General features: G+C 38.4%; 3 protein-coding genes across 13 annotated transcripts in view; 2 read left to right on the top strand and 1 right to left on the bottom strand.

Moving 5' to 3' along the window:
• Positions 1 to 17,884, top strand: part of PIKFYVE (phosphoinositide kinase, FYVE-type zinc finger containing) — an 81,675-nt gene extending 63,791 nt beyond the window's left edge. For 2 of the 7 annotated variants that reach the window (XR_006169445.1, XR_006169452.1), the window contains 2 exons: positions 2,330 to 2,373; positions 11,413 to 11,539. The gene's annotated coding sequence lies outside the window, so the exon portion shown is untranslated. Of the gene's footprint in view, positions 1 to 2,329; positions 2,374 to 5,956; positions 11,540 to 12,778; positions 14,315 to 16,751 lie in introns of those variants that run through there. The other 5 variants (XR_006169449.1, XR_006169448.1, XR_006169450.1 and 2 more) reach the window with 5 other exon arrangements.
• Positions 394 to 21,831, bottom strand: DNAJC10 (DnaJ heat shock protein family (Hsp40) member C10). Its single transcript, XM_042822419.1, has 23 exons — positions 21,744 to 21,831; positions 20,972 to 21,306; positions 19,476 to 19,641; positions 17,823 to 17,873; positions 16,865 to 16,947; positions 16,531 to 16,662; positions 15,421 to 15,514; positions 15,131 to 15,208; positions 13,956 to 13,999; positions 13,467 to 13,604; positions 12,239 to 12,328; positions 11,498 to 11,611; positions 10,641 to 10,755; positions 9,388 to 9,515; positions 8,998 to 9,114; positions 8,196 to 8,297; positions 7,636 to 7,791; positions 6,220 to 6,353; positions 4,797 to 4,850; positions 4,285 to 4,432; positions 3,420 to 3,539; positions 2,126 to 2,242; positions 394 to 1,512 (listed from the first exon to the last, which is right to left on the bottom strand). The coding sequence occupies exons 2-23, from the start codon at positions 21,170 to 21,172 to the stop codon at positions 1,501 to 1,503; spliced, it is 2,394 nt and encodes a 797-aa protein (XP_042678353.1). The 5' UTR covers positions 21,173 to 21,306; positions 21,744 to 21,831; the 3' UTR covers positions 394 to 1,500.
• Positions 21,832 to 22,083: 252 nt separating this feature from the next.
• PDE1A (phosphodiesterase 1A) overlaps positions 22,084 to 23,521 on the top strand; it is a 208,750-nt gene continuing 207,312 nt past the window's right edge. For 4 of the 5 annotated variants that reach the window (XR_006169460.1, XR_006169461.1, XM_042822474.1 and 1 more), the window contains exons 1-2: positions 22,084 to 22,171; positions 22,858 to 22,891. The gene's annotated coding sequence lies outside the window, so the exon portion shown is untranslated. Of the gene's footprint in view, positions 22,172 to 22,305; positions 22,400 to 22,857; positions 22,892 to 23,521 lie in introns of those variants that run through there. The other variant, XM_042822475.1, reaches the window with a different exon arrangement.

Below are 23,521 nucleotides of genomic sequence, written 5' to 3' on the forward strand. Positions count from 1 at the left end.
GGTGTGCGCTCACATACTGAGTGTGTTTTGGTTTTTAATGTAATCATGATCCCGATTAGTTTGTATTCAAGTCACAAATTTTTCCTTTTTTTGACTGTGACTGAGTTTTGATTTAGATGATTTGATTTAGATGTGGGAAGACCAACTTGAATAAAAACAAATGCAAGTCTTCTCTTTCTAGCTAGTATATTACGGAAGTCCCAGGGACTGTAGGTAACCCTGACTGAGGAACTTTTGAATTTCTCAGAATGACTAGAATATTTTGCTTGTATCTATCTCTTGCTGCCTTCTGTATATAATAAATTACTTGTGGCTGAACGTATTTACAAATTTACTAAGTACTGTCCTGTGAATATTATGAAGTCAAATGTAAATCCACAGCAGAGAGACAAGTTTGGCATTCTGAGCAGCACTTTATTGAGAAAACAAAGTATTTCCATGTGTAACTCCTATTGACTTCAGTAATTTTTGTCAGTTCAGAAGCTATGAAAAATAGTACTCTTCTAAAGAACAGAATTTACACTATCATGTATGAGGAGACATTCTACTGTACAGTGTTCATTATTAAATTAAAAAGGCACTTGCTTTCCTGTTTGCCAAAAGATTTCAAACAAAAAACAAACCCAAAACATCTTTGCAGAGAAAGGGAAAGTGGCAATACCAAAAAAGTTAAATACGTCCACAGAATACATTCATATGTAAAAAGACAACAGTAATGTTATGACCTAATAACTTAAACAGATGCTTCTTTAGCATAATTCAAATTCTGAAAGTTGATGTTTGGAAACACAGTTGAGTCCTTGAATTTTTTATTTTTAATTATTAAAAAAAAAAACAAAAAAAACAACACAGCAGAACCCCCAAACCTCAAAGCCAAACAAGAGCTCTTCAAAGTTATGTTCAGCCTGGCACCACCAGTGCCACAGTATCATAATGTGTCCAAGGGCAGGCATGCTGTGTATCAGTGAACCTGTCCTGCTACCCCTTCCTGATTTAACTTTTTCTTAGCAGTTTACCAGACAATAACACATACTTAAAGCGGAGTAATCTCGTCTTTCAACTAGACAATCCCTCATTGTGTTTCTGCATTGCAGAGTGGTTTGAGAGCATTTTCAGCCATAGGCTGAGTGCCACATCCATGAGTGTTCAGAAAGAGCCAAAGTAATGAATGGGTAGGCAAAAGCAATACAGTCCACAGTTCTGGCCATCTCCACTGGCTGAGTAGAAGAAGATAGTTGGTTCATCAGAAGAGAAACACGCACAGTTCAGCTGCAGAAACAGTGAATGCCTCCCCCCAAACTGAAATGCTTTCATCTTCCCCCGGTTCAACAGAATTCATATAGACAGTCACGTGTGCCCACGAACTCAAACTAGTTTTCATTTCATTTATCCTGTCACGAATGTAACTGGCTTTATATTTCCTTATGGTGCATCTTCTATATTCACAGCTTTGGAGTATCTTGAGTTCTATCTACCTCCAGTAGATACCTCCAGTACCAGTTAGAGCTCATCCTAGTGACAAGAAAGGAAAGAGTTAAGGTGTACTAGAAGTGCAAAAATCATCCAGATTATTTTTTTTTTACTTGTATTATTTGATAAGTTTCCCTCTCTCTGTTTTGAGATAAGATCTGTTTTGATCTCACAGAATGATAATGAGATACAGTAATAAGAACAACTTATCTATTTAAGAAATGCTTGTCCAACTGATATTTTGGCGTTATACACAACTGTTAAGAAGTACCTTCTGAGTTAAAAATGTCAATTCCAGTCTTAAACTCAGCTTCTACATTTTTGGTGCCTGCTTTCTAAATCTAGTCTAGGGATCACAGTTAAGAACACAGTGCATCTCAATCTTTCTTCAATGCAGCTGTCCTGTCCCATGAATACCATAAATTCTGCTGAGCCTTGACAAAGCTGGTATCAGAGAATACTGCTGTTGCAGTATCCACGGGTGTGAAAAACTGAATAGGTAACTGTGACCAAAACAAGACCACGAGTAAAGCGTGCCTGGTGCTACCTGAAGATAGAAGGTTTTTAACACTTCATGGACAAAGAGCAAATATTAGCAAGTCTATTCTTTAAAATAAGGTATCTTGCAGAAGGCACCAGAATTAAGAATGCTTACCTTATTCCTAGATTTTTTTCTTTTTCCTTTATTTTGAATTGCTTCTAATTTTTCAGTCAAGATGTCAGCAATGCCTTTTGCGTCTCTGCTGTCTATATATTCCCCAAGAATACTTTTCTTTAAAAATGAAAAAGAGGAAAATAATCTAAAAAATTGTTACATTACCCATGCACTACACTGAATAGGAAATTTCCTTACTTCTAGATAAAATTCCAGAGGAGTGGAAGGAGGCAGACAGTGGAGCTCTGGTAGGTTAATTTATGATTTCATGATATGTTTTTAACTTTATTTTAACAATGCTAATTCTTAGTTGCAGTAAGAACCACTTCTAGGTACAGTTTTTAGAACTACATAAACTTGGTCATTTAGGTTAAGGAAATTTGAAACAGTTGTTTGCCATTTTCTCACATTCATTCAGCTGGGTATTTAATGTTGTCAACATTAAAAAAGTCTGCAAGTTTTGATAGGTTTCTTGGATGTTGATTATGAGGTAGGTCACTATTTGGAAACCTGAGAAGCCATTACTCTTAACCCAGTAAAGTCTTATTGAATTTGATGGAATTGTGAGAGTAAGGATTTCTAGCATTTTGTTGTAAGAGATGGAGATAAAAAAAAAAGTACAGTTGAGTTGGCTTAAATATCAATATACATTGAAATACTTCTGTTTAAGATTAATTAACACACCTAAAGAAGACTGCAATTTTCTTGAAATGTAATAGTCAATTGCTTGTACAAGAATAAAGGCAGTTTCCTAGAACTGTCTGAGCACTTCAGTTCTTAAAAAATTATTATTACTAATCTGTTAATAGATATTAGTCTTACTCCTCTGTAATTGAAGTAGTTTATAAAGGCTTAAGATGGAAAACAAGTATTTTCTATCAATTTTCTATCTTATAAGTCAAAATTACAATGAAACACTAATGATTGCAGTGGAAGTGCATTTCCCTTTAGCCACAATGATAATGCCCACATTTGACTTTGAGAGACACTTCAGTAGCTAATGCTAGAAGTGGTTTACAAAATTGTTTTGTCACTTGAGTCTCCTGCTCAGTTAAACCCCAGATCTGATTAAGTCTCTAGTTTAGCTGCTGGTCGGTTAATTTGCAACTTATTATTTTTTCAGTAACACTTCACTACTGTAACTTGGGTATTAGTAGAATCAATTACAATTTTATTTCTTGAATATCTAAATTGTGTGCTTCAGTGTTACAGAAATAGTCTAAGTTTAATGTGAAATGAGATACTGCTACGACCGGCACCTGCCCAGCAGTGTACACAAAGGGAGACACTTTACCTTTGTTCCTTGGTAGGGGTAAAACTTAACAGTAGGGTAGGCTCTGATATCAGCGCTTTGGCAGGTCTGACCGTATGCCTGACAGTCTACTTTTCCAGCTTTTACTTTTCCTTTAATGGCCTAAAAAGAAATACTTTTATTAGAAACGAGCTTCAAGTTTCCATGTCTGACTATAAGCAGATAATTTGAATGAGCCAGCGGTGCAGCTAAAAAATAAGCAAGAGAGGCTGCTCAAATCTTTTAAATAACTCATAGTCACTCGCTTCAGTCTCAGCGTCACACAGCCTTTATCAAAGTTGCCATGTGTTCTGCAGAGCACACGCACTTGAATTCAGAGCACAGCACACCACAGTTCCAAGGGGCTCCCAGTCATGGATTGAAGTTTGTCTAAAGGAGGGCCTGCGTGCATGTTTTTGTACAAGGGCCAATACCCACTGACAAAGGGGACCCAAAGGGCAGACTTCTACTGACAGTGCATCTCATATCCCAGTTACTATGAAAAGATGGTTAGTGAGGTTTTGATTTGAAATTACAGCAGACTAGTGTGAAAATAGGGAACACCTGACTTAAAAATGGAAACAAGTCTTCTCTCACTATCACGAGGGTAAAATGCTCTATTAATTTTTTTCTCTGTACAAGGACAGTAACTGCCTATCTGTAAGATAATAAAAAAGATCTACAGTGAATAATGAACCAAGACAGCTATTTAAAAACTGAAATATTAAAGGCTTTCTCCCCTGTAGCTAGAAAGAAGTATGTGATTTTTGGATAACTGCCTAAAAATAGTGTGTTGGTCAATGATCCTGAGTATTATAACCACTACTACTAGAAAAAGAGCAATCTGCTAGTATAATGAAAAGCCTACCCTTGCAAGGATCTCAAATTCAGGAGCAAAATTTTGGCAAGGTCCACACCAGGGGGCATAAAAATCAATGACCCAGTGATCTTTTCCATTCAGAACTTTTTCTGTAAAACTCTGAGGAGTCAGGTTTATGGACACTTGTGGCAAATACCTGAGGAAAGGAAGAACAACAGTCATCATCTGTTTGGTGTCTCAAACACATATGCAAGTTCCACTTAAGTGCAAGAAAAGTAGTTTGGAAATCTCTACTTTATGTGTTGTACTATTAAGGAATCCCTTCTTAGAAGTTGTAGACAAAAGAATACAGTTTTTAGGAAATGGGAAGACAGGAGCAATATTTCTCCATGCTTTTAAAAGCTTGATTTAAAAGATGTGGTAACATTAGAATCTTAAATTAAGCATTACATACGTGTCAGTGTTTTCTAGTTCTTGATTTACATACAGTTTGGATATAAAATTCTAGAAAAACACAACTCTATGTAACTTGGTTGCGAAGTTCAATGCTGTCAACTTACCCTAATGCCCAGCCTCTCAGTGAATATGAATCTCTGTGCCACCCGTTGTAGCTACTGTAAGAAGAAAGCAAAAAGCTGGTTACACCTTGGCTTTTTGTTTAGAAAAGAAACATATGTTTCTTTTCGTTAAGTGGATGATGAAATAACGAACCTTAAAGCATGCATATATTTCAGAATATATTTTTGCCTTGCTTTCAATTCTGAAAACAAAGGTCTTGTTATTCAAAGGCAGAGAATTAAGGAGTAGTAGAACAAAGAAAATACAACAATTCTATAGCAAGAGAGTGAGAAACACGCTGGGGAGCGTATGAGCTTTGCTAGCTGAAAGTCTGGATGATCTTTAGTACCAACTCTAGAACTGCAGACATTACGAAACATAAGAATTCAATTGAAAAACCTTTATTTTCACTGATACTCCTTTATTACAATTAAACTACTGTCACTTATGTTTCCCTCGATTTAACAGTAGAAAATCAAGGCAAGGCAAGATCTTTGACAAAGACTTATTATATGGACTGTCAAGGCACTGTTTAGTTTGAAATTCCAGAAGAAGTTTAGTATCAATTTACAGCTTCATGAAGTATTTATCAGTGTAGAGGAACCTGTTGAAAATCTGACCGTTTTCAGGTTAACTCTGTTTAAAGACGCATCATATTTTTGCAGGAAAAAATAACAATTATGAATTTGGCAAGTAATATCTACCACTTTCTTTTCCAAATAAGAAATAAAAACCTGTGTTTAGGAGAAGCTTTGTCCAGAAGAATCAAAAGTAAGCAATCCCGTGATGAAAGCTACCAAAACCAAGCCTGCTACTAAGCATTAGAATGAAGCACTAGTTTGTTATCTGCCAGCATTTTCTCAGCTTTCCAGTTTGTAAAAGAATAAGTGAGCTATCTGATATTTCAGATGTGGCATTTACCTCCTGAAATCCCCAGCTCTTGACACAATACTGTGAAACAAAGGGGACAAGCTCTTTGGCTGCATTTCGTTTCCCTTAGAATTTCTGGTGGTGTTAATGAGTAACGCGTCCATACTAATGATACAGTGAATGAGATGATGTACAAAGACAATCTTTGCAATGATGCAAAGGATGGTCAGGACACATTTACAGCATACTGTTCTTTGAAGCTGCAACTAATTAAGCCTATTAATATTTTTAGATTCGACGATTTACATCTACTTTAACAGGCTACTGACCTTAAAACTGGCCGCTGCTAAACAAGAAAGAAAAAGCCACGTTCCTGAGTTTCAGTTCAACCTACTGAAATGCGACAGCAGATTAAAATGGCAGGTGTTTGAAGCCAGCAATGACTGGGATGAAAATATTATAGAAGCCTATTTTAATAGCTTTTAATGAAAATTTTTCCATGCATCAGAACGTGTGACTGTAGTGTGCAATCACTTTCTAAACTGAGGTACTTACTAATACTGATGGGCTGTGCTTGATTTTTGAGGAAAGAGTCTTATTTCAGGATATCCCCGAACATTTTCTTGGTGACAGAAGGAGTAAAATTTTTGACAGTCCACGCTGCCAACACTGATTAATCCATTTAACATCTAGGAAAAGAAACAATCAAACATGCTAATTGATAATACTGCTGTCTCAGAATTGATGTCTGAATTGCTTGAATTAACTGAGCTGAAGAACAAAACCAACCAAGGTGATTCAAGGCTTTCTTCTTTCCTTTGAATGGCTCACTGGTATCTACTGGGAGCCAGCCATCCAGCTGTGCTGCTAGCAGCCAGTATCATTTTAGTGTAAGGTGTGATGTATGTGGCTTACAAGGCACCTGTCTTGGCTTAAAAGGAACACGCAAGGGGTGGCTATTGGGTATGGCTACCATGTTTCATATCTCAGGCTCAGCAGTTAAGACAGATCCCAGTACACTGTAGCTATGCTATGGGTTTCACAGCTTGCAAGTGTCTTAGACATGCTGAATTTGTTGCGAAGGCCCAAACCCACCTAGCAAGGGTTAGAGTGTATTCTGTAGGCCTTGTGATACTTCACAGATGTTTGATGCAGAGCTTCAGATAGAACTCCTAGTCCAGGCTAGTTTAAAGAATCTGAAAGTCACAGGCTAGCTTTCAAATCCCTCTTGTTTTGCCCAAAGTTTCTACTTTGGATTCCTAAAAAATGTCCAAGAAAGCTCAGATGACTGTTGGTGATTGTGGTACTACCTTTGCAAATGAGAACACTAATGGCCTTGCAAAAGAAAAATATCCTCCCATACCCAATTAGTGTGAGTGGGAAGGATGTGAAATTCAGTTAACTGATCATCACCCTTAAAGAGTGCTGAATTTAACATTTATTTACTTTCAGTAAAGAAACAAAATCTCTGGAAAAAATATCTTGCAAGGACAAGAATTAATTAAGATATGTAAGACTAAATTCCTCTAATCTTAAGTCAAAACCAGAGCTTTCACCAAGGTCTAGGTGCCATCTTAGAAGTAACTAATGGTCATAGAGAATAACTGTGAATAAAGGGGTAAATTATTGCAATTAATTCTTACCCACTTTATAGATAAATCTTTAATTTTTCAGATTTTATTTTAAACAAATACAGAGCTGTTATCTCTGTCAGGTGTTAAGTATTAAAGTTCCTCACAGCTTTGAAAACACACCTTTTAACAGCATTAACAGGAAGCACTGGATTACAGAGTTAATGTGCTGAAAAACATACAAAAAGCTTAGTATCTGGAGCAGTGTAGAACTGCTAAGTATGAATTCCTGTTTTGTTCATAATATTAATCACTAGACTTTTTCAGCACACAAATTTAAGACAGCAGTAACTCCACAGAATGAAACATAAAAGCAGAACAACACTTGAATGTCACTTACCCTGGCCATTTTTTTCCATTCTGGCATTAAAGCCTGACAAGGTCCACACCATGGAGCATAGAAATCAACCATCCAGATTTCCTCTCGTTTTCTTCTCTCAACTAATTCTACAAATGTCTCTGGTGTTAGGGAGATCACGGATGGATTCCTAAGATCCTATGGCAAAGGCAGTTTATGGACATGTACTTTGCAATTAGAAGTTGTCCTGTTCCAGCTATCATCCCACACTGACTGTATTAAGCTCTGGGAATATTCCTCTTTTATTCAAAATTACCCATTCTATGAGGTAGATGTCATTACCACTGTTCTGCAGATTGGAAAGTATCTTCAGCTATTTGCTACTGATTTGAAAGAAATAAGTTGACAGAGTAGGGAAATAAATCTACTAAGTTTCAAGTCCCAGACTGACGCTTGTTGTATCACTTGTTGATGAAGGTTTTTTTCCATCCCCAGTCTTACTAGTCTAATGAAAACCAAAATAAATCTTGGTTCTCCAACAAATTGTTTGTGGATAAGCTGCAAACACAGCATGATCCCAACCAGGATTATAACTTACGAACCTCTATAAACTCCAAGATCTGCTCAGCAGAGTGATGGCCTTCATATTCATGAACGTCAGACTGATTGAACACAACAGTTGTTGGATAAGCTCGAATGTTGTGCTAACAAAACACAGTAAGAAGGTACAAGGAATTATTAGGTGTCCTGTACATTCCTTTAACTGCCATTAGTACTGGTATCTCCCAGCTGCTCATCTGTCCTTTTTGTGCTACACAACCGCTTAAACTTACAAGTGGAGTGGAGTTTGAAACCTGTATAGAAAAAATGCCAGTTGTGTTCATATGGCAGTTTGTACTGAATTGGAAAGCTAGTCAGCAGTTCTTTTGCCATCCTTCACAAAACAGAAGTTAATCCACAGGCTTTCTAAACCTTAACTTAAAGGCTATCTTAGTCTCAGGTGAAGACCTGTGCCATATGAGGATCTGTACTATCTAACATTGAATGCAGATGCTTTCAAAATCAGAGTTCTTCAGTAGAATACACCTAAACATGACTTAAAAGCTTTCCCTTTTTTGAACAGCTTTAAGTGTTTTTAGATGTCCACACTTCTAATACAGATAGAAAGCTTCTAACAGAAAAAGCTCTTTTAAACAATAAGATGTGCTGATGCCTGCTAAAATGTAGCACTTGCGAGAATTCAGGGAGAGTAATTCCATTTTTTACCCAGATAAGATAACTGAAGCAAAACTAAGCAAATTCAAATATGGAGAAAGAGCCAAGCTTTTTAGAACACATAAACACCGTATTGTTACATACACATAAAAAGAAAATAACTATCAAACATAAGTTCTTGCAGCTTACCATGTTACAAAGCCCCTCATGGACTGTGCAGTCTAGTGTTCCAAATTTAAGCTGACCATAAAGATGTTTTGATGCTTTTCTCAGCTCCGGTAACAGAGCTCGACAGGGAGGACACCACTGGAAAACAAAATGCAAATGAAGGCAATTGCTTGGCCCTGCAGCTGGCTCTCAGGAGAACATCAGCTATTTGAAAAGAATAATATGCTGCTTTGGCAACAAGCTGCACTAAAAATAACAATCCGTGCAATCTAGGAAATACTGCTGCCAAGGAATGAGAAATTATTGTACTGTCCCGTAATGTTGAAGCACACCTTCAAGACACTGATAGCATTTTGTTACATAATTACATAACACTTTTTAAAAAGGGTCATGTAGATACTAAATATTTACCGGTGCAAAGAAATCCACAAGCCAGGGTTCCTTTTCTTTACCAGGAAAATTCTGGGGTCCCAGTGTGATAACATGAGAGTTGACGCTTTCTTTGGCAAATGCAACAATGTCATACAAGATCTTCTTTCCTTCAAAGAACAATGTAGAAAGGAAATCATTTTACCTTATGAAAGATCTCTTGATATCGTGTTGTTAGAAATATTGGATGGATGTGACTTCTGGCAAAAGTTGTGTGTGCCATCAGCCTTGTAAATAGCAAATCAAAATTCAGAAAAATATATGCATTGTAGTCCAATATATTTCTCTGGCCCTAGTTATAATTTATGCCATTATGAAAAGATGTAGAAATGCTGCATGTGCACAACCTCTTCTTGGCTTTTCTGCAGTAGCAATTGCAGATAGGGAAAAACCTTATATACTGAGAGCACACACGAGATGCATGGGACCATCCTTCCCTATCAGATGTGGTTCATCTTTTCCAGGTGGTCAAAAAATTTTCTTCTCTCTTCTTTAAGATTACAGTGCTTAGGTTTTGACTGATTTCTTGGCAAGCTGTTTCTAGTAGCTGAGAGGCTGAAGACTCAGAACCTCATTATGCATAATTGCCTTGTACTGCATTCTGGATCAAACAACACCAGTTATTGCTAGCTACAGTTTTGTACCATTGTACATTATTTTTTACATTGTACCATTTTTTACATGGTACATTGTACCACTATTTTTTAATCCTTTTAGAGGTACACAGTACTACAGTTACAATCCTTCATGGAACCAAACCAAACGAACATAAGTGGCGAAGTCTTAATACAGACTTTCTTGAACTGAAATTAGTTAAGGAATTTGTTTTAAGTGCAGTGACATGATATCAAATCCAAGTTTTTCAAGTGGCAGCACTGTAAAGCTGGCAGGTTAAGTCTCAAGGAAGTGTGTTCCTTGCAGCACTCTTTGGCTGTCCTACCCAAAACGTACGCTGTCTTGGTTAGCTTCAGAGATTTCATTTGTATGTAAACATATTGGTGACTTTCATATAGACAAGATAGAAAAGGCAAAGTACATCTCTTAGTATCTGGTGCCTCCTTCTGGGAGAGGAGAGATAAAAGAAAAGTCTATGCACGGTTACCTTAATGTCAGAGACAAAAAGCAAATATTAAGACTACAGAACTGCTCCTTTAATAAAGAAGAGCAGTTTGCCAAACGTGGCATCATCTTAAAGTGGTTATGTAATGACCTGGTCTTGCCAAAGCGTCCCTTACCATGATGAATTTCGTAATCTTCAATTCCTTTTCCTTTGAACACTGCTAGACATGGCTGATACACATATAGTTTGTTGCAGATGGTTGGAGAGGAAAGACAGTCAAACTTGCCAACCTATTTAACAGAGTGCCATTTTAATTAAGGCATCCAAATTTATACAGACTAACATTCTGGAATGCGGTAAAAATAGGATAAATTCATAATAAAAGCAGTAAAAACATGGACAACCAGTAGCCTTTTTAAAAATAACAGCTCTTAAGACAATCTTACATCTATGATGTTTGAGCAAAACTGTCACAGCTATATTAGGTTGTTTTGCTAATTTCAAATTAGAAGGTCAAAATAGAATGACACCAAAAAGAATCTTACTTTCTTCAAGGAAGCAGAAAGACTCCTGAAATAAATTATGCTAGAATCCTTCTAGCATTGCAATGATTTTTTGAAATCCACAGCTTATAGAGTAACGCAATCCACGTGTCTTTAGTACAAAGATTGAATCTGGTTTCTCTTTGCTAAGATGACTTTCAAGATAACAATAGAGATTTTTGAATAATACAGTTTTGCGTACATCAATTTCATGTTGAAGCTTTAACTTTTGATTGTTAACTGAATGAGATCTGCAGCAGTATTTGCTGTGAGGGAAAAGATGTAAAATACAATCTTTGCTAATTACTTCTAAATTATTTAGATAGGATGGAAAACTTCACCACTTGCTTTAATTTAAAAACGTCACTACTCATCTACCATACTAACAGCATCTCTCTTTGGTAGCAGAGGTGGCAGTAGCAAATCGTAAGGACCAACTTGTTCTCTGAATACAAACGAAAGCCAGTGCTGGGTAAGTGAGCACTCTTACCTGAATGTGTTCATCTTTAAGTAAAAATTTCAGTTTCTTAAATTCCTGTACGCTTGATTTGTCATTTTCCCCAAACTGGAAGAAAAGCAGCCATCTGTGGTGAGCTAGATGGTCCTTTCAACGGGGGGAAAAGAAACCAAACACCATTATTCCTCACTTATACCAATTTACAGATTCTTTGTTTTATGGAAAGATGATGCCCAATTATTCAGTCGATCTCTACATGACCTCTTCCCACACTCAAGTTTTTTTCAATTAGTTCTCCACCAAACTTCTTTCTACTAAATCATAAGTGACAAGAGGCAAAGAAATCTGAAAACATGATCGCTACATGTTACTCTCTATACTTCATTTTCATTACATTTTCTATTGTGGATCAATCTGCTACTACTACAAGTGTCAGAAGAGCCTGGCTGTCCTCCCCTCCCTCCTGCCACACGACCAAATTGTCACGGATTTTGAACTAGATTTTAACCAGAAAGTTACTGTTGTGAGTTCCAATGGCAATTTCCATGGTTTTCTATTTTCTTAATATCTATGTATAATTAAAATATCCACATGTGCACCCCACTACTTCTGTTGAGCTAAATTACAGAAGTAAATTGTTGACAAAAAATGTTAAATAATTTGGTTGGAGGGGAAAAAAAAGGTATCAGGCCAAGTGTGATAATCTAAAATTTTAAAGTAACAGGTGGTGACATTACTTAGACATATTGTCCATGTGTTTTGTTTTGAATTTACCTCTAAGGATGTTGCAGAGATGATTTCAAAGTCAGGCAGATGCTTCATGACTTCCTGATATATTTCTCTGGCATCCAAGGAGTTAAGAAACTGGGAAGGAAAGTAAACTGCTGATTATAAAGAACTGTTAACATCAACCTCATTTATCAGTGATTAGTACTAAATTATCAGCAAAATTATTCTGATTTGTTCTTTTCCATCAACTGAAAAATACAATCAATAACCATATTTGATCAACTTCTTTTCATATATGTAATAGCAACGTTCTCAGACAACTGCTTTTTAGCTTGCTTTTCCACATTTATCTCAAGATACTGAATTTTGTCAGAACGGGTGCTAGAAGTCCTCAAATTCAAATTTCAAACTAAATTTTAAAATCCAGTTTTAAAAGCTTCAAGTTTAGTTTTACTGCCTTCCCTAAGTGCGTGGTATGTATTTCTAAGTTTCAGTATTTCATACCATGAAGGAATTCATACAAATGAGTAAGTTGGGTATAAGTTGAAAATGGGTAGGTTATGAATTTAATTTCCTCCTTTTAAGCATACGGACAACAGTAGCAGCAATAAAGTAACAGGCCATACTTGATGCTGAGGAACATCTCCCATCACTTAAAGGAGTTAAAGCTGCCATGCAAAGGTAGGAGGAGGTCGCAGTATTAAAACAGAGCTGAACAGAATCATCCCTACTGCCAGACAGCGTAGGAGTGCTCTCATCACGTTTGTCAGTGCTCTGCTCAGAAAAGCATTTCTCACAGTTGTGATACTTGGGGCATATTCTTCCTGGAGGAAAAAGTAGGGGCACGTGGGAAACCTCCTAACCTCGCCTGGAACAGCTGGAGAGCAGATTCAGGAGTAGCTCTTGGGCCTGTCACAAAGCACATCCCACCCCCAGGATTCCTACAGCCACTCTGTGAGGCTCCAGAAGAGGTGGCTTAGCAGGACCAGAGGCTGGTGCTACTTGCACCGTTGCTCTCCTCCACTCCGCCTGCACACCAGCAAGCTGCAGACTACTCCAGGGATTGCTGCCTTAGAAACCAAGTGGGATACAAACTCATAGGATACACAAGTTTAGAAGACAAAAATTAAACAAAGAAACAGAAAAACAACACACTCCCATGCTATCCTTTCAGTTGTATATATGCAATCTGGACATCATTTGTGTGTTCTTCTGTCAATGCCATTGCCTTATCTTATCTAAATAGAGAATTTTTTTTAGAAACAACTCGTACCAAAACACCTCCTTTCTCTTTGTTATTTATGGTGGCTCCAGGTGGAAAGTATGCTGTAGTACTAGATGAGATATCTAAATTATCACAAAGCTCACCCTGAGTGCCACAGTCCATCCAGCCTACATTAGCAAGACCTTCCTGTAATTAAAAACAAAAAAACAAGAAAAAAAACAAAAAGACATCACAAAAAAAAAAAAAACAAAAAAAACAAGAATAGTATCTTTAAATTTCAGGTTCAGAAATATTACTGAAAATCCCAGCAAAAATTGTTACATACATTTAGAAAATGGAAGGAGGTCACGTTGTCAAATGTCACTTAACATTTTTAAAGAGCCATATAAAATGTGAAAATAATTCCAATAGTTACTAAGTCAAAATATATATCTGCTCTGAAAATCAACACTAAACATAAAGTTTTGGCTGTAACTTCAGGCTTTCAATTCTGTTTTTAAACTGCAGGTAATGCTTTCAAAATGAAACACTGCTTACCAACATGCCAGCAAGCTTAAGACGTGTTTGGTAACTCAAGCAATCTGCAAAATAAAAGTAATTTATTTGCAAACATAAGACTTCAGGTTATTAACTGTAACTACTCTTGTTTAGAATCACCCCTTTCTCCCTTATAAAGGCAACCCCTTCAAAAGACATGCTTCCTGGCTAGTTGTGAAGTATTGCAGTGACCAAGCTGTCCTGAAATTGACAACCAATGGTTGTCTACTGTAAGTTCAAAGTAGCACGAATAGCATTCTCTTGTTTCAAAGAAATATCTATTTTAAAAGTTATACTAAAATGTTTATTTGCTGTACTAAGACGCTTAAATAATGATATCAGAAAAAATTTTAATAAAAATAATGAAAAACATCTATAGGCTGCCTTGGAATGAGATTTAAATTAAAATATAAAATCCCTGTGATTAAAATTATAACAACTCACTGTAATATATTTATCATATGCTCAAATAATCTATCTAGACTTATTTCAAATAGTTTAATTTTCCTTTACTAAGATGACCTTTCATCCTCACTCTAACTGGACCAAAGCTGAAAACTTAATGACAAAAGGATTACAACTTGAAATCCAACTGTTTACAAACGCAAGTCACACTGCAACTCTGATTATTTATTTTTCAGAACAAAGGTCTCTTCATAGGATGGAGAAATCTTTATTTGTCAAAGGTGTAGCAAATTTCCTGAGCTCTACCAGCCAACCCAGGCAGCTTTCTCTTGCTTTATCTAATACTGATCCCAAGAGAGTCCATGACATTCAGCTCATTTTTAGGTATTGGTAGTTTAAGGTGGGGGGATTCATCCTTTCTTCCAATCAGGTACCATGACAAGCCAGCATGCAGTATCTCTTACTTGAGCTTGAGCTGGAAACTCAAGCCAGAGACCTTTTCTGCCTGTTTCCTTCCTGAGGGGTGGTGCTTGAGTGCTGTTTTAATGACTCACATGACATTACAGAATCACAATACCATAACCTTTCTATTCATGTTCCTTTAGTGAAAATGCCTGTAGAATGGAGCTTAAATGACCCCACAGCCCAAATATTGTGTTTTTCTAAGATGTTGAACAAATTTATTCTTCATTACAAGCAGAAGTGATCATGTCATTGTCAACAAGAACACTTTTTCCTGTTTGCCTTTTTGATGAGCATAATACACCTACCCCCACGTTCAGCACAGAAGGTGATCAACCAACCGAGGCCAGAAGCAAATGAGGTCTCAATGGCATTTACAAAATTTCCTGAGAACAAAACAATTTGCATCAGTTTGTGACTGGTTTCAGTATAAACTCAAACAAGCAGCTTTTATATTAAGTACAGAAAACACTATTTTTACTACCAAAACCAACAGCAGATTTTGGGCAGACGTTGTTTTACACCTAGCTTCTGCCATCTTTTATAGCGTAAAAGCAATTTCAAGAGCAGCACCCCAAGCAAAATACATGAATATTACCTGCCCACAGCTCAGTGACTGTGGTTGTAACATACTGCATGGCAAAGTTCTTTAAGCTCTCTTTTGACCTGTCTCCATAGTATTTCACAGGTTGCTACAGAAGACAAAGAACAATATATTTTATAAACTTTATTTGCTGACTTTATATACAGTCTGTACACACACACGTACACATGTATACCAGTGCTTTTGTTAACAGTACTTACACAACTGCCAGACTCACTTTTCCCTCCCCTCTCTGAAGATTTTTGCTGTGTTCTTCTTCTCTCTTACTGAAATGTTTGGAATTTAACCTTTATTTCAATTTTGTAACATGATTTCTTCTCAAGTCAAGCAACACAAGGGATGACTACATCTCAGAAATGCCAGCTCCTAACAATTATATTTTTATTTAAATAAGAATTAAAATTGTGCATATGCTAAATGGACCGACACGAGCAATCTCTGCACTCAGCCTCTCAAATCTTAATATTGTCAAAATATACCTAACGATGCAAGTGCAATTTGCATGCAACTCTTTGCAACTGCCTGTTAAGCAGCGGTGCCAAGGACAGCACGCACAATTCCTCTTGGTGTGCAGGAAGACTTGTGGAAGCAATTTCCAAGTTTCTTTAGGTATGCAGTCATAGATACAGATTGTTCTTTTACTACTATAATGGACTTCTAAAATACAAGCAGAACCTGTCTAAGGGTTCAGACTCATTGCTTTGCTGCTGCACCACTGATGACAGTACCTTCCCAAATCAGAAGTTTCCTTCTGTACAGCAGCTCAATTTATTTATTTATTTATTTATTTTTAAGAGAAAAGATCACAAGTTTACTGTTGGAGAGCAAAATGATTCAAGACAAAAACAAACCAAGAACAACAAGGCTCACAAAAAAAAAAAAAACCACCAAAAAAAAAAACCAAAACCAAAGAACTCACAGTATAAAACATGTACAGAAGTTAGCTATCTAAATTTTAATCACTATGAAGGAAGAGAAAATTTTCTTACAAGGAAATTAGATAAATGGAAAGCTGTATAGAAATATATGATTTAGCAAGGGTTAAAGAAATACTCTTCCCGATTTCAATCCTTCTAAAAAAATGCCTGAAATGTTATCACTTACCATTCCAGTTTTGAAAACATACAGACTGGGATAACTGTTAATCCCTTTAATTCGACACAGCATTCTGTTATCTCCACAGTTGACAGCTCCAATGCGTATTACTCCATCCATCTCTTTAGCAAACTCCCTCCACTAGGAAAAAAAAAAGAGAGGAAAAAAAAAAAAAGGGCTATTTTCCTATAAAGAAATAACGAAAAAGATCAGCATATTTTTTTTTCTAGATCTTGGAGTTGTTTTCCACTTCAGCATAAAAATCCACGTCATCAAGTTTTATGCCGAGTAATGACAAAGTTGAGCAGCAGCACTTTGAGAGCTTTGTGCTGGCTATACACACCGTAGGTGCCAAGTCATGGCAGTGGGAACACCGAGGAGAATAGAAGTTGACAAACCACAGCTCTCCAGAGTTAACAGCAGCATCTAGATAGAGAGAAGAAAATTGTACGTAAGTAATAACTACACTGCAGGTATGCAGATCTCAAACGTACATATATTGCTTTCCTGAAAGCTGAACAGAGTATTTCCTGATGTCAGACACAAGCCAGTAACAGTAACTCAGAGTGGATACAGATTCCATCTCGCTTGCATAGTCACTATAGGCAAGCGAATGAAAGTTGTTCTACAGAGGATATCGCCACCCTGAATTTCAACACGAGTCCTGTTGAGAATAAATGTACTCTTTAGAGATTAGCCTAGCTGAAATGTTTGCTACTGTGAGATTGGTTACCTTAACAACAAAGCACAATTGCTATTACACAATCAAGCTTTCCACTTCCTTATGATCACCTTGCTTCTTTTTGGGGTTCCACAAGGCAATGGCTTTATGTAGAAATCCTGTCTAATAGCTCAAAATGCAACATAATCAGCTGATGGTAACTAGAAAAATAATAGGAAAGGTAATGACTACTCTCACTAATAAAACAACAGCAACAAAATGCATGCCCACACATACAAATTCCATGCCTTTCAGTCTGCACCTGTGAGCGTCGTTTTTATAGCGACTTTTTAAGGTACATTTTCCTATATTAAAATATCCTCACACTATTGACAAAAATTAAGCCAAGTGATTTCCTCTTACAGATCTCACAAAGTAAATTAAACTCTGTATAGATGCCAATTAACTACAGTTTGTCAGGAATTGTTAAAGGATTTTTCTTCCCCATACAAAGATGGTTTTCTGACAGTTCAAAAAATAATTTGAAGACACGTAATATAAGCCTATAGAAATACACATCAGAATGTAAAAACTGTTACTTTGGGTTGTCAGATTGTCAAGCTAACATACTGAAACTTACCAAACTCTCCTCGATCCAATGTTATAATTTCAGGATCATCATCATAAATACCTATTAAAAGAACGACCAATTTTTAAATTTTTCCTTTCCTTCTTTTTTTTTTTAATATAGAAACAAATTAACAAGACAGGAAACCAAAAACAGTACATGTAAATTGAAACAGTAAGTTGGCAGAGAATTTTTATGACTTAGCTATATTTATTTAGCAATGTGTCACCTCAGTTTACTTTCACACAAACTGCTGTTCCCTCATGCTACTGAAGCCACCAAGGGAACAGAAAATGTCTTCTGGTGTTTTAGTAGATCAATCGTTGAGCAAAGAAGAGTTGAACTGCTGCTTCCTATCAGAAGACGGCTTTTAGGTGACAGCTCAGGTTTTACTTTACAGCAGGTGTATTAGAAACTGCATCAACCAGCAATTCACAAAGGTTCAGCTCTCAGTTGAGGGCCCTACATGCAGCATCCAGAAGCTTTAACTTCCTGTCTCAGCCTCTGGTTATCTCAGCTTTGTACAACTAATAGAACAGGTGGATGCAGTGGAATAAGCTGCAGAAAGTTAGAATAGCAGCTTTCTTGAAAGCCAAACACTCCTACCTAGAACAACATTACAAGTGGCCTCCTACTTCAAGTACTTGAGAAAGCTGGAGAAGAGATAGCAGCAGTACTATTGAGACACCATTATATTGTGCTAGCATGGACACAGAGCCTGCCATGTTGAGATCCCACCATGCCGAGGTACGCAAGGGTAACATACACATCAGTGACAAGGGAGATTAACCTCCACAGTGGACAAGCTACCTTTTGTGTTACTATCTATGCATGTCATACAATATATTGCACACACTCACCACATGTACACAGAAATATCTGTATTTAAGCCAGTACATGTATAAATAAACCATCAGAAACAACTGGTTAATAGGCAGTCAAGGATACTGCTTTTCAACCAAGTAGTGCAACTTCAGACAAAAATGATTTCTTAGATCTGTTTATCTGAAGAAATTTTAGAGCAATTTTCATTTTTCCTGTGCTTGAAACCGATTTACTCAGTTTCAAGTTGCACAGAATTTTTTATTTTTTTATTATCCACACCTGAAAGAAAAGCAATTGTTCATCTCTGCCCTTTCTGACAACTATATAAACTCTGTTGAGGTAAACGATCTTGAAACAAGTTATTTCACATTTTAGTTATTATTCTGTTATTTTCTTCATTTTCTACCATCCCTTTACTGATCTTTCATTGTATATTTGTATATAAAACGTGCTTGACAATGCAGAAATGTCCTCTCAAAATCCACTTGAGAATGCAATTCCGGCACTGAGTACTTTAAAAAAATATACAATTTGAAAAAATTAAATAGCAACACTGGAATTTAAATGAAAAAGAAAAGGCACTTTAAAAGAGTCAGCAGCAGGAACAGAAACCTAGGCAGGTAGAATGTAACACTGCTGGTATTTGATGGGTAACCATCACCAGGAAATAAAAAATTGGCTCAACACAGTGAAAAGGACAGCTATGGGAGAACAACAGAGCAAGCAGAAGTGCGGAGGGGATGCATCAGATGGTTCTGATGTAAAAAGACTGCTACACAACTGAACACTGCACTTGCTTGGACTATTCCAAACAAACCCCAAGCATATGTCATCCCTTACCGAAGTCATAGCGGTAATAGTGCCAGCTTTCATAGCGGCCTCCTTGCTGCTGATCTTCAAGACCTTTCTCTCCGTATTTATCATACTTCTTCCGTAGATCTTCATCTTTAAGTACTTCATAGGCTCTATTTATTTTCAGAAAATTGTCATGGGCATTTGGATCATTCTATTTAAGGAAAAAATAAAATTAGTAAGCAAACAGTAAGCCACACCGTACATATGATGCTGAGAAAATAACTTTTGGAAATATTTTAGTATCCCTATTAACGCTGCCCAGTGCAGCAGAAGCTGACACTACACAGGGGACTCTATGAATACTGCAATTAAGTTTTCCTTTTCTAAAAACCAATGCATATTCTACTCATTTCCTCATCCTCATCACTAAGGCATCAACTGAAATACAAAGCTACCAGGTAGGGAGCTGTAACGTTCTCCACAGTGTTGCCTCTTCTTTCAGCTTTCCCAACTTTTGTTTGATACTGTGCAAGTTTTATTCTCTTGAAAATATGATACATAATGCACTGAGGAGAGAAGCGGGAGCATGCATGCAAATTCAGCAGGAAGCCTCTTCCAACAAGCAGTGTGCCATCAGTGCATCTCCCAAAAGAAGTTATTGTGTATTTCTGAACTCAATAGATTCACTAAGTTGTTCTGGACGTACAGAAATGCATTATGTACCAGGACTCAAAGAAGCAGCAGAGAAACAGAATGCATCTTGTTTCACAATGAAACAAACAGAATGACAGCTTCCTATTTCCCCGATAACCTTTTCTACTTCCCTACTCAACCAGTTTGAAAATCTGTGCTATCTCTGGGCCTACATGGCGCACTGGTGTCTTCTGAGGCTCTGTGCCGTTGCACATATGTTTAAAGAGCTAAACCCTCACATTTCTCATGAATTTTTGATTATTTCAGGAAAAGAAACACCAAACAAATGAACAGTAATTAAGTTTTTTAAAGTTTCTTTTTTTTTCTATTTTGGAAAATACAGCAGAACATGAGCCATTTCCAGCTTTTTTCTCTAGTCATTCTACTTTTCATCTTCCTTGTTACACTCAGGTGGTCCTACAACTTCTGCTCTTACTTGATACTTAGGAGACTGCTGCCTCAAAACAGGCTGCTGTTGGATGCTATCTGGATGAGACTTACCAGCAGAGCAACAGTGATTTTTCTTAAGCTAAACAGAAACTTATCAGTTTACCAACAAGGTAATATGGTGCAAAGGTGGGTTTTCCTGTACTTTACAAAAACAGAACAGAAAATTAAATGATCTTGTCTTTTTTCCTACAGCACTTCAGTGTGATCCAAATGACAGTGCAACCACACATTTCTAGTCTACCCTTATGCATAAACCTTTTCTGCAGAAAATCTGAGCTACACCACATTACCAGATGGTACATCACAAGTACTGATAAACATCTGAGATAAAATAAGTCATCGTTCAATCATTAAATCTACTAGCTCAACAACACTGACCTGCTAAGGACATAACTTACCTGATTTTTGTCAGGGTGTAACTTCAGTGCCAGCTTTTTGAATGCCTGTCTTATTTCTCTGCTACTTGCTTCTTTGGATACTCCGAGTAGACTATAGTAGTCCTGGTCAGTGCACACAAGAACCATTACACATACTAAAACCACTAGTAAAGACCTTCTGAAAGATGTAGGGTAATCTCCTTTGGACAACAAGAACTCCATTGTGGAGCCTCTGGGAAGTTTACGAGTTCTAATGCTGAGAAGAGCCTCCAGTGATCCGATGGAGCCGGGGCACAGAGCAGCACTCCTAAGAGCCCCCGTCACAGCTCTGGCTGCCCTACTTCACGGCATGAGTCCTGCAAGAATTACGGTCTATGAAAAACAGGGAGAAAAAAGGCACGTTTTCCAGCTCCTTCAGCAAATACACACGAGCACTGAGCCGCACTGCTAGCTCTGCACCTAAACGCGGAGTTTGTTGTCGGCTCACTGCCTGCTGGCTGACCACACAACCGGTAGACCATCCCTTCCCCGAGTATCAGCGCGGTCACCGGGCACGGCAGCACCAGGCAGCACAGCACAGCAGCCCCTCGCGCCGTATTTAAGCGCGTGCTTGCAGCAGCCTCCTTCCCCTCGCGCCCACCTGCAGGGCCGCCTCTCCCTCAGCGCGGAGCCGCACGCGCCGCAGCCGCAGCAGCGGGAGGGCCGCCCGCCCGGCGAGGCCGCAGGTAACGGGGCGGCGAAACGCGGCCGGGGCGGGGTTGGCGGGAGGCCCTGGGAGCGGCGCGGCTCTTACCGGCGACAGGAGCTCGGCGGCTCGCAGCAGAGGGAGCCGGAGAAGGGAGCGGGCCGGGCGCGAGGCAGCATGGGACGGCGGCACCTTCACCCGGCGTCGGGCGGAAGGGCGGCCCGCGCGGGGATCCGGCTGTGGGCCGGCAGCGGGCGGGGCAGCTCCGGGACTGACGTGGCGCCGCGGCCGCCTCGGGCGGTGCTCAGCTCCGCCCCGCCCCGCCGGGCGCTTACGGTCCGGCTGCCCGCAGGGGCCGTAGGGTGGGCTGGGCGCGTGCCTGTGCGCGCGGAGTTCTGCGCCTTCCCGCCTTCCCGAGAGCGGGAAAAGAGCTGGCGGGCAGCGGAAAGGAACGGGTGGGCTCGGTTATGGCAAATTAACGTCGTTTAGTTGTCATTAATAACCGTAGAGCAATGAGAGCTAAAGCCAGACTGCAAGTACGTTCCTCCTACCCATGTTTTGTACCCAAGCACTACCGCTCCTCTCGCACAGCGCAGGGCAGCGGGGCTGCCTCGCTCCTTCCTCACAGCGCCGCTCCGGCGTGGGTGGCGCCCACACGGGGCAGCTCATCAGCTGAAGGGCCGTTGTTGGAAATGGATTGACTTATCCTGTTTGCTTATCCGCCTGGCTTATCTAACCAAGTTTTTCCGTTGTGAAAAGATGGGGTAAAAAAGTAGTTTGTTCATCAAGGAAAAAATATAATGCTATAGTGGAGGGTACCTGAGAAATTAGTTTCTAATTTTCCTGTTATTACAAACTTACAGAAATCAAAACATATGCAAAAAAAACCTGAGACTATATTTCTTCCCTAAATGATTTGTTACGAAGGTTGAAGAGCAGCACTCCCTTGTTTTTGTTTTTCAGCTATCAGAATTTAAACGATACTTGAAGTTACACTGTTACACGCTTAAATGCAACTTTTCTGTTTTCGTTTTTCGGGTAATCACCGCCATGGAATCTCTCAGCTGGGTGGGGACGTTGGGCTGCTAAAGCTCCCTTAGCACAGGATGATGCATAAGCTCCCTGGGGGGTATTAAGTGAAGAATTCTTGGTGAAACATAAACATGTTAATACTAAGTTAGTATACGTAAGTAACTGTCCTGTGTTTCTTCCTTTATTTCAGCTCAAGTGTCACAAGGATTATAAGCAACTGCTAGGTAAGCAAAATCAGTTATTGCTATGAATCAATATGCAGATAGAAAGCAACATTATCATGGCAAAGGGTAAAAGCTTTCGTTTTAGCTTGAGGAATACAAGAACAAGCAATCATGATTAACGTTTAATAACAACCTTAGCTTATATTAAAGTAATGAAGGTACAGTGGGTATACACGCTATTGGTTAAAAAAAAAAATGCACACCTGAAAATATTCTTTAAATTATTTACTTTAATTTTTAGTGGTGGGGAGTCCAATGAGTCAGTCATTCTGCTGTTGTCTTTGTGGTTTTGAATGCTGAATTTGAGTGTGTATGGGAACCGCTGAATCACGGCCTGAACCTCTGATCACCTGAGGCGAGCACTGTGTCAGCCACGGGAGCGCAGGTGAAGGCAATTCTCCTGTGCTGCCAGAAGGGGCGGAGCCTGGCTCCATCTCTCCTAGACCCATTTAAGGGCTGATTACCAGGGGGAAGGATCTCTTCTGGAGATCCCTCTTCTGGAGTTTTGCAGCAAGCTCAGGACATGGGTAAGCATTCTATCTAATCTCTTTTTGTTATTATAATCTGCTTTGTCAAACTCTCTTGTTTTTTTTTTTTTTTTTTTTTTTTTTTTTTTTTTTTTTTTTTTTT

Source organism: Centrocercus urophasianus, unplaced genomic scaffold (assembly GCF_019232065.1).
Source record: "Centrocercus urophasianus isolate 14NV4802_14NV808 unplaced genomic scaffold, USGS_Curo_1.0 seq_20, whole genome shotgun sequence".
In the NCBI taxonomy this organism is placed as follows: Eukaryota; Metazoa; Chordata; class Aves; order Galliformes; family Phasianidae; genus Centrocercus; species Centrocercus urophasianus.

Excerpts from the sequence above, each read along its gene's own strand:
- DNAJC10 (XM_042822419.1), bottom strand. The coding sequence starts at position 21,172 with ATGGAGTTCTTGTTGTCCAAAGGAGATTACCCTACATCTTTCAGAAGG. Across the intron at positions 14,000-15,130 it reads CTTCTGTGCTGAACGTGGGG|ATTGCTTGAGTTACCAAACA; the intron begins GTAGGTGTATTA and ends TTTATTTTGCAG. Across the intron at positions 10,756-11,497 it reads TTAAAGATGAACACATTCAG|GTTGGCAAGTTTGACTGTCT; the intron begins GTAAGAGTGCTC and ends TCTGTTAAATAG.